We start from the raw sequence: 10,409 nt of genomic DNA on the forward strand, positions 1-10,409 counted from the left end.
CCGAAATATTTAACTACATCATATTTGAATGAAAGTTCCGTTCAATTATAATGACATCCTCTTGTTATAGCCATGATGTTTTAGAAAATTTTCCATTGATTGCAACATTACCGTATTGCAAGCATATTGCGAAGTTTTTTACTTTTGTATCCATGTTTTTTTTTTTTTTTTTTTTTTTTTTTTTTTTTTTTTTTTTTTTTTTTTTTTTTTGTCACAAAATAACACCAAATCCAACACGTGTTTCATCAAATTCTAGATTGCTTGCTAAAATACTCACCTGAGAGCAAATGACAACATTTTACAATCAGACATGATTCTTTTTTCTATTTTATGACGGCTAAACATAATTAGTATCACACATGACATTAAAACATATCTATATTCATGGGCTCTGTAGTGAAATGCATATTATCTTACAAATTTATTAAAATTGTAGTAGGTTGGCCAACGCAACAGCCACCCGTTGAGATATTACCACTGGAGGGTTATTAGGTCCTTTGATTTGCCAGATAGTGCTACATTGGATCCCTCTTTTTGCGGCTCAATTTTGCTTTGCCTACACATACAGCGAATTGTCTGGCTTATTCTTTACACATTCTCCTTTTTCCTCATACACCTGACAACGCTAAGATAACAGAAAATTCTTATTCAGTCACGGGGTTAACTACACACTATAATTGTTCAGTGGCAACTTTACACTTGATGACTGGTAAGGGTAGAAGAGACTTTAGCTATGGCAAGCAGCTCTTCTTGGAGGACACTCCAAAATATAACCAATGTTCTCTAGTCTTCGATAGTGCCATAACCTCTGTACTATGGTCTACCGCTGTCATGCGGTAGAGTTCTCTTGCTTATGGGAACACTCAGGCACACTATTCTATCTGTCTCCTCACCGCGCTATTTTCCATGCAGGAGCCCTTGGTCTTATAGCATCCTGCTTTTCCAACTAAGGTTGTAGCATAGCTGGTAATAAGATTGATAAAGATAAAATATAAAGACCAGATCTTTAAACCTAATTAATAAATAAAACATGCAATGGTTTAACTTTCACAAATAGCAGTCCTTGGCGCACACAACTTCGGGATTTCAAAGCACCGGTGGGATTCAGAATCCTATAACAGATGATACTTTTCCTCATCTTGAAAGCAGGATGAACTAGCCTAATCCCGCGGCTAAAGCTTGGCAGGAAATCTGTTCTAGATTGATTGTGGCACTGAGAACACACGTATCCACCAATGCCTGGTCACAGCTTACGCATTGGGCCATGTCATTGAAGCACTGAAAGAAACAAATAAACCATAATGATGTCACTATGCCTTGGCATGTCATTTATTTAATGTTTATCTTTTACTTTGGCTCTGATGTAAAAAGGCCGTGTCTTCGAATTTACTTGTATAGTTGAAATCTAACATATATTGTATATACTACGATTGGTAATATATTTATCTATCATTTATGGAAACTTAGTTATACCCTGAGGTGTGATAGTACTAGGGTGCTAAGTATGCGAGGTATACAGTATACCTACAATTACAGAGCAGGGTCTGCTAAAACAATATATGAAATTATTCTATTCTATATATATATATATATATATATATATATATATATATATATATATATATATATATATATATATATATATATATATATATATATATATATATATATACGCGCGAATTTGTTAAAAATTTTTAACTGTTTCTTAATTCTTTTGTATATATATACACACACACATATGTATATATATATATATATATATATATATATATATATATATATATATATATATAGATATAGATAGATAGATAGATAGATAACTATTATTAGATATTACAACTTGATTAGAATTTACTTTGAAATCAGCGTTGAAGTGACATTAATTGCCCTGAAATTAACATAACATAGTTCTAATTAATAATCTATGCACACACTTTGTAAAAATATAGTACCACTTTAATAGGACAGGTGTACGCATATTAAACCAAAGACTCTTTTCATCTTTCTTCATAGTTTATATATGGCAGATCTATCTTAATGTTGTTACTGATCTAAACATATTTCATATTCTTACTCATTGCTACCCATTTATAGTTCATTCATTTCTTTATTTCCTTTCCTTGATGGGTTATTTTCCCTGTTCGATCCCTGGGGGTTGTAGCATCCTGCTAGTAGTATTAATAATAATAATAATAATAATAATAATAATAATATTATTATTATTATTATTATTATTATTATTATTAATAATAATCATAATAATAACAACAATAATAATAATAATAATAATAATAATAATAATAATAATAATAATAATAATAATAATCATCATCATCATCATAATAATAATAATAATAATAATAATAATAATAATAATAATAATAATAATAATTATAATAATAATGATAATAATAACAATAATAGCAATAATAATAATAATAATAACAATAATAATAATAATAATAATAATAATAATCATAATTATAATAATAATGATAATAAAAATAATAGCAATAATAATAATGATAATAATATTAATAATAATAATAATAATAAGAATAATAATAATCATAATAACAATAATAGCATTAATAATAATAATAATAATAATAATAATAATAATAATAATGCATTGTATATAAACAACCCTCATAAAATGAATGGCCTATACCTGATTAGCAGGGCAGCTCCGCAGAGGTGGCACAGGAGGTGCGTGGACGCCCCGGGGAACATCATCTATGTTGGGACCTATTATGCTGAAAGAAACCCACAAAAGATACTTTGATTTGAAATTTACTAAGTGTAGTAGCGAGAGTCAGTGCCGGTATAAGGCTAGATTAATTCATTTATTATTACTGGCATTATACCGAATAAATATTAGGTTGCGTCTTTCATTGGATGGCAAACTTGCACATTAATATCAGGTTATGTGAAAATAATAAATATCTGTTATGAAATACCAACAGTAAAATTGGTTAATCATATATATATATATATATATATATATATATATATATATATATATATATATATATATATATATATATATATATATATATACACCTTTACGTCAGTAGGCGTAGGAAGAGATGACGATATATATATATATATATATATATATATATATATATATATATATATATATATATATATGTGTGTGTGTGTGTGTGTGTGTGTGTGTGTTATAGTGTGTGTGTATGTAGATGTATACACATATCTATGTATAATACATATATACACACATAACATATATATAAATATTCATATAGTGTGTGTATGTAGATGTATACACATATCTATGTATAATACATATATACATACATATAACATATATATAAATATACATACACACACACACACACACACACACATATATATATATATATATATATATATATATATATATATATATATATATATATATATATATATATATATATATATATATATATATATATTGCAAGTAGCTAGAACACAATTACTTACACCTGTAGATTTAATATATATGACCCACAAGTCTTAAACAAGGTAAATAAATAATTCCATCTTTCTTCTCATGGTCTTTTACATTTTTTATAGATAATAAGTTTTATCAAAAAAATGTACTCATTTATCAGTATGTCAAAAACTTGGTGCCTACATTGCGATTTTATCTATCAAAAGTGTAAAGGGCAAAAGAAAAAAAAAAGTTAGCAAACTTTATTAAAATCAACTATATTCTACAGTCTGGGGACTTTGAAGCGTGAAGTAGGAAATAGTGAATGGAGAAGTATTGATTTCAAAGCTCAAGATAGAGACGACTGGCGAAATCTAACCGAGGCCCTTTGCGTTAATAGGCGTAGGAGGAGATGGTGATGATGATAGTCTACAGAAGAAAACCTCTTATAGTTAATTCTTTTTTTAGTTAGGCAGATTTGCAGCGACTCACAGGGGTGCCCCTTTAGCTCAGAAAAGTTTCCTGATAGCTGATTGGTCGGAAGTATTCGGACAAAAATACTTCCGATCAATCAGCTATCAGGGAACTTCTCCGAGTTAAAAGGGCACCCCTGCGAGTCGGTGCAAATCTGCCTCACTAGAAAAAAATTTACAATAGTTCGGAAATCATTCAAAAGTTTATAATTTCACTTGAAACCCAAACCACTTACATATCACGACACTTAAAGTTTACGTCTCGTTGGGCCCCGGGTCTACACTGGGTCAGGAGCGGTGTCTCCAGAATTGTCCCAGGGGTGGGCGCAATGTTTAAGCGCAGATTTGGTGATACAGGGTCACTAACTATATTGCTCACCTGTTGATGAAAAGGAATTCTTATTACACGTGATTATGTCTTGAAATAATAAACACAAAGTGATAAGAAGTCAGGAGAGAGGCTTATTTACTTCCTTTCCTCATTGGGCTATTTTCTTTGTTGGAACCCTTGGGCTTATACCATCCTGCTTTTCCAACTAGGGTTGTAGCTCAGCTAATAATAACAACAACAAAAACAACAACAACAACAACAACAATAATAATAATAATAATAATAATAATAATAATAATAATAATAATAATAATAATAATAATAATAATGCTGTAATATTTCATGAATTTAAGTTCAAATTATTCCTAACCTGTCTCTTGACTAAGCCATTGTTGGGGACTCTGTTTAGCAAAAAACTCGGAGGTGCAAATCTCGGATAAAGCTGATCTAATAAAGTAGCGATTTCCAGTGACTCCTCGTACCTGGTGGAGAAACAGATGATAAGGGAACTTGACGACAATATATTCTATAAATCACCGCAGTCTCTTTACTGTGGTATCACATAGTACTGGGTTCGAAACCTGTTTAGGGCTTAGTAGATTTCACTGACAAAACATTTCTGCTTCTTGGAAGTGGAGCTGAAGGTATTTGACTTTGACAAAACAAATTCTGATATGCAGTGTCTCGTGTATATTGGATATTTTTGTAAGTCTTGGTCATATAAAAATGACGTTTATAACTTACTGTAAATATTATGATAAAGGATAAGATGAAATCAAAAAACCTTCTGGAATGCTAAAGGCATTTCTATCGAATATTCTCTTATAAAGTCAATTTATATCACAACACAAGACAGTGTAGTAAATCAAGTATAAACATAAAGATAAATGTACATTTGAATTAAAAGAAACGAAAAACATGATAATTCACAATTCTATTAACCTAATATTATGTATGCTGTTAAGAATTTGTCGTAAAAAATGGTCAAAATCCTGGAATAAATGTTGCCAGACATTTACCGTTTTAAAACCGGATATATTAATGCTAAGGAGTGATGTTACGGTCACCAACCCGTCAAAGTATGGTAAAATTACGGCAGTCTATATTTACTAAAATACGGCTGAGAACAGTATAATTTTACGGAGAATTTCCGATCAAAATTACGTATTTTTAACAGTGTACGCTATAAAGATATTCAATGAAATAAATTGCAGGACAGTATTTTTCATTCATCAATCAAAAATTTTCTGTAGAACAGACTGAGGCCGATGAAACTTTTGGTTAGGTCACTTAAAGAAATTACGAATTATAAAAGATTCCCAGAGATGAATGAGACATTTGGTGAAGCAGATATTTTCCCAAACACTTGATGATAAAAATCTCTGCCAATACAGAAAATTTTCATCAGCAAGAATCATTGACAGGTCAATACAATAAAGAACTTTTCAAGTAAAGATGTACATTGCTATGTGAAAATTATTTACATTGAAGACTTCAGTTTTGGCAATTATGATTTAGAAAAAAATCTTATTGATACATTCATTCTATGCTCTTCTTTGCTTTCATCCTTACTATATAAACAAGAATAATGCCCTCTGTAAAATACGTGTATTCTGCACAGTAATTTATCCTTGCATTTTCCCCCTAATGATAGGCTACGTCTTATGCGGGGGTTTACATGGTCGAACTAGTCATCGAACCGGGTTCTCGAACCTGCTTAGCAAACGGTTTGAAGAGGTGGATTCAGTCACAAATGCATAAGGTTTGTGGACAGTGAAGCTCCGCCCACAAAAGTCAGGCTAGATCTGACTTTCTTCGAGCCGTTCGACGAACCCTCTTCACGTGTTCGAACATCACTTCAAACAATTGTTCGAACATCACTTCAAACACTTGTTTGTAGGGTAAATCCAGCCTTGGAAGAAGGGCAGGTGTAGTAAAGATTACGGAGATAATAAGAGTGTCACGACTGAGATGGTGCGGGTACGTGTTAAGGATGGTTTGTGGGGAGGGAGTGAGGAGGTCTTGGGAGGAACCTGTAAGAGGGAGAAGATCAAGCGGGAGGCAGAGAATGCTCTAGAGAGGACGAACTCAGGCAACCGACCCCTTAACGTAGGGATAACGGTGGGGAAGAAGAAGAGTCCTATTAACGCAATTTGAGGAGGGATTCTTTATTCAAAACTTAATGAATAACAACATACATAAAATTGCATAACACACATACCTGGTTTCTGCAAGTGTCGTGCAAACAGCTTTCAGTCTCGATATTGAGAATCCCAAAAACTTTCCCGGATCGCAAGGAATTTCCTGTCGAAACAATGTTGTAATTATGTTGTTTATAATGATTGTGAATGAATTTAATCCAACTGATATTGTTTATGTATATTTTATGAAAATGATTATATGAGATATAGAAATCTATAGCAGAATAATTGTGATGTCCTGGATAATAATAATAATAAAAATAATAATAATAATAATAATGATAATAATAATTATAATAATAATAATAATAATAATAATAATAATAATAATAATAATAATAATAATAATAATAATTTAGAAGAATTCATGATGAAAACGGCGTTTACAAGGATAAATTAACAATTTTAAGATTCATATAAAAATTAACATAAATGTATTTATCTTTAAGAATGATTTGCTGCCCTAATCTTAAGGCACAAAAAAAAAATTGTATTTTGTCTGCATTTTGAAATGAGTAATTGATATACAGGTAAGTTCTATTGAAAATCTTAATAAATCAACCGTTTCTGTGCATGATATATAATTCTACTGATGTTTAATGTTTATCATGCAAGGAAGCTTGGATGTAGCCTATGTACCACTATAGAAATGTAAAAATAAAATCTCTCCTTTGCAATTATGTCCTTGTGATAAGGGAAAGGAACAAGTAAAAGAAATGAAAGAATGATACACAATATCATCATCTCCTCCTGAGCCTATTCACGCAAAGGGCCTCAGTTAGATTTCGCCAGTCATCTCTATCTTGAGCTTTTAAATAAATACTTCTCCAATCGTCCTCTCCTACTTCACGCTTCATCGTCCTCAATCATGTAGGTCTGGGTCTTCCAACTCTTCTAGTACCTTGCGGAGCCCAGATGAAAGTTTGGTGAACTAATGAACTAATCTCTCTTAGGGAGTGCAGAGAGAACGACCAAACCATCTCCATTTACCCCTCACCATGATCTCATCCTCATATGGCACTCGAGTAATCTCTCTTATAGTTTCATTTCGAATCCTGTCCTGCCATTTAACTCCCAAAATTCTTCTGAGGGATTTGTTCTCAAATCTACAAAATCTGTTGTATGTTGTTTCATTGTCATACCACGACTCATGTCCATACAGTAACATCGATGTCACTAAACAGATATAAAGCCTGATTTTTATGTGTAATTTCAGGCGATTTGATTTCCAAATTTTATCTAACCTAGCCATTGCATGATTTTCATTTATCAATCTTTCATTAAACTCCAATTCTAAAGACCCTGTATTAGAGATTATAGTTCCTAAATATTTACATGATTCTACTTCATTAATCCTTTCTCCCTCCAATGATATTTCCTCTCCCACTGCACAATTTATATCAAAATTATTAAGATTAATCAAATATAATTTAAAATTAACCTCCCAAACATAAAAAAAGATTTGCTCACATCACCGAAAAAAAGATTTAATTTAAAATGGAACACACTAAAAAAAAAAGTCAAGATGCGATCAGTTTCTTTTTTGAAAATACCCCCCCAAAAAATCTCAAGTGTTCAAAATGACACACAAAAATAATTAAAAACTGCTTCCTTACCGATCCCAAAGGATAACACCTTCCGTCATCGAAGAGAAATGGTGCAATCCCTCTCCCTGGCCCCTGCTCTCCAAAGGGACACACCTGCGGTCGACACGTGAAGGACTGACTATTCAAATCAGGTCCCCAAATCTCACCATCGGCACAAGGGCCCCGACTGAATATGGGATAGCATACTCCGCTGTCGTCTGGGAACTCCCCTTCGTAACAATCGCATACTGGACTTCCATAGGCAGTGATGAACAGCCGTTTGTCATCTGAGCAGACGAGGGTCATCATTATGAAAATCATAGGAAGAAGAAGAAGAGCTGTGTCTTGATTTTCCAACTAGGGTTGTAATAATAATAAAAATAATAATAATAATAATAATAATAATAATAATAATAATAATAATAATAATAATAATAATAATAAGAGGTAGGAGAACGCTGGCCAGAAACATCGACCCCACTTAAAGGTGGGAAAAGATGCAGACAAAGAATAATAATAATAATAATAATAATAATAATAATAATAATAATAATAATAATAATAATAATAATAATAATAATAGTAATAGAAGAAGAAGAAGAAGAAGAAGAAGAAGAAGAAGAAGAAGACGAAGAAGAAGAAGAAGAGGTAGATAGAGAACGCTGGCCAGAAACATCGACCCCACTTAAAGGTGGGAAAAGATGCAGACAAAGAATAATAATAATAATAATAATAATAATAATAATAATAATAACAAGTGAGCAAGTCCTGAACGCGGACATGGTCCTCGTAGAGGACATACCTCCGCCAAGGTGACCTAGAGCGCCATATGTCCTAGAATCATGAATTGATGTGACTTTGACCTTCACATGACCTTGACCTTCACGTGACCTTCAAGTGACCTTGACCTTCACGTGACCTTGACCTTCACGTGACCTTGACCTTCAAGTGACCTGCTTGACTTTTGACCTTCAAGTGATCTTTGTTCATTTGCCACTGATACTTAATATGACATTGATATAATGCACCAATATGACCTTGACCTTTGACCTTTATAAATTTGAACATCACCCATGGGTTGCGCCTGGACTAGGACTTCCCTGTTGGCTTATGCAAAAGTCAGTGCTTTATTTCTGTCTCTTGATATGGCCACTTATGTCATAGTGACACCAGTGACCCCTGTGACCTTGACCTTGGGGTGACCTTGACCAAAATTTAATCAGTTCTTCCATACACATTGGGGAACTACTTGGCCAAGTTTGAAGTGATTCCGTGTAGAAATGTGGCCTCTACGTTGTCCACAGACAGACAGACAAACAGAGAAACAAACAAACAAACAAACAAACCGAACCGAAAACATAACCTCCTGGCGGAGGTAATAATAATAATAATAATAATAATAATAATAATAATAATAATAATAATAATAATAGTAATAGAAGAAGAAGAAGAAGAAGAAGAAGAAGAAGAAGACGAAGAAGAAGAAGAAGAGGTAGATAGAGAACGCTGGCCAGAAAAATCGACCCCACGTAAAGGTGGGAAAAGATGCAGACAAAGAATAATAATAATAATAATAATAGAAGAAGAAGAAGAAGAAGAACAACAACAACAACAAGAGGTAGATAGAGAACGCTGGCCAGAAACATCGACCCCACATAAAGGTGGGAAAAGATGCAGACAAATAATAATAATAATAATAATAATAATAATAATAATAATAATAATAATAATAATAATAATAATAATACCGACCTGGACAAATCCCCGGCTCCCGAACGTCATGGCAAAGCTGGTCTGACACCAAGAAGACTCTACTCCGACCACACAATCTCGTTCCACAAGTTCCCTTTGAGATTATGATTATCAAATAGGAGTAAACTGAGAGTACGTGATACGTGAATGTTAATATCAACTGTTGATTTGAATTAAAATAAATTGATACACAGAACAAATATAATCTTCCACATGAACCATCGTATTAATACTGTATTAGACCTTAGTTTTTTTTCTAGTCTAATGTTCATACGTATGAATTATTTGGTGTTCAATAATATAAAAAAAAATGTTTTAATTAGTTGTTCATATGAATAAAATAACGTTTTATAATATATCTATTGCAATCCGTCAATGGGAAATACAAGATTTTCAGTAGATCGTTTAAGTACGAAAGGTAATTTCTCGTTTCAAACTTCTTTTTTTATTTAATGTCAATGAGTTAATTAAACTAGAATTAACAAACTTTTTATAATGGAAATATACAACCAAAAATTACTTGGGCTCATTATCATACTAAAGATATCTTGAATTATACAGTAAAAAATAATTCAATGAATTGTTCAATTACCTGTGGTGGATTCGTGGTAGCATTCAGCACCACCCACT

The 10,409-nt window shown here is 32.1% G+C and overlaps 1 protein-coding gene across 1 annotated transcript in view; it reads right to left on the bottom strand.

The window, feature by feature from the left end:
* Positions 1-502: 502 nt before the first annotated feature.
* LOC137651502 (uncharacterized) overlaps positions 503-10,409 on the bottom strand; it is a 118,799-nt gene continuing 108,892 nt past the window's right edge. The window contains exons 2-8 of the mRNA XM_068384729.1: positions 9,780-9,939; positions 8,058-8,314; positions 6,462-6,544; positions 4,611-4,722; positions 4,146-4,288; positions 2,672-2,756; positions 503-1,278 (exon numbers count right to left, since the gene is read on the bottom strand). Coding sequence (XP_068240830.1) covers positions 1,156-1,278; positions 2,672-2,756; positions 4,146-4,288; positions 4,611-4,722; positions 6,462-6,544; positions 8,058-8,314; positions 9,780-9,939 — 963 coding nt within the window. The 3' untranslated portion in view covers positions 503-1,155. The remainder of the gene's footprint in view (positions 1,279-2,671; positions 2,757-4,145; positions 4,289-4,610; positions 4,723-6,461; positions 6,545-8,057; positions 8,315-9,779; positions 9,940-10,409) is intronic.

This window comes from Palaemon carinicauda, chromosome 13 (genome assembly GCF_036898095.1).
Source record: "Palaemon carinicauda isolate YSFRI2023 chromosome 13, ASM3689809v2, whole genome shotgun sequence".
NCBI classification, from domain to species: Eukaryota; Metazoa; Arthropoda; class Malacostraca; order Decapoda; family Palaemonidae; genus Palaemon; species Palaemon carinicauda.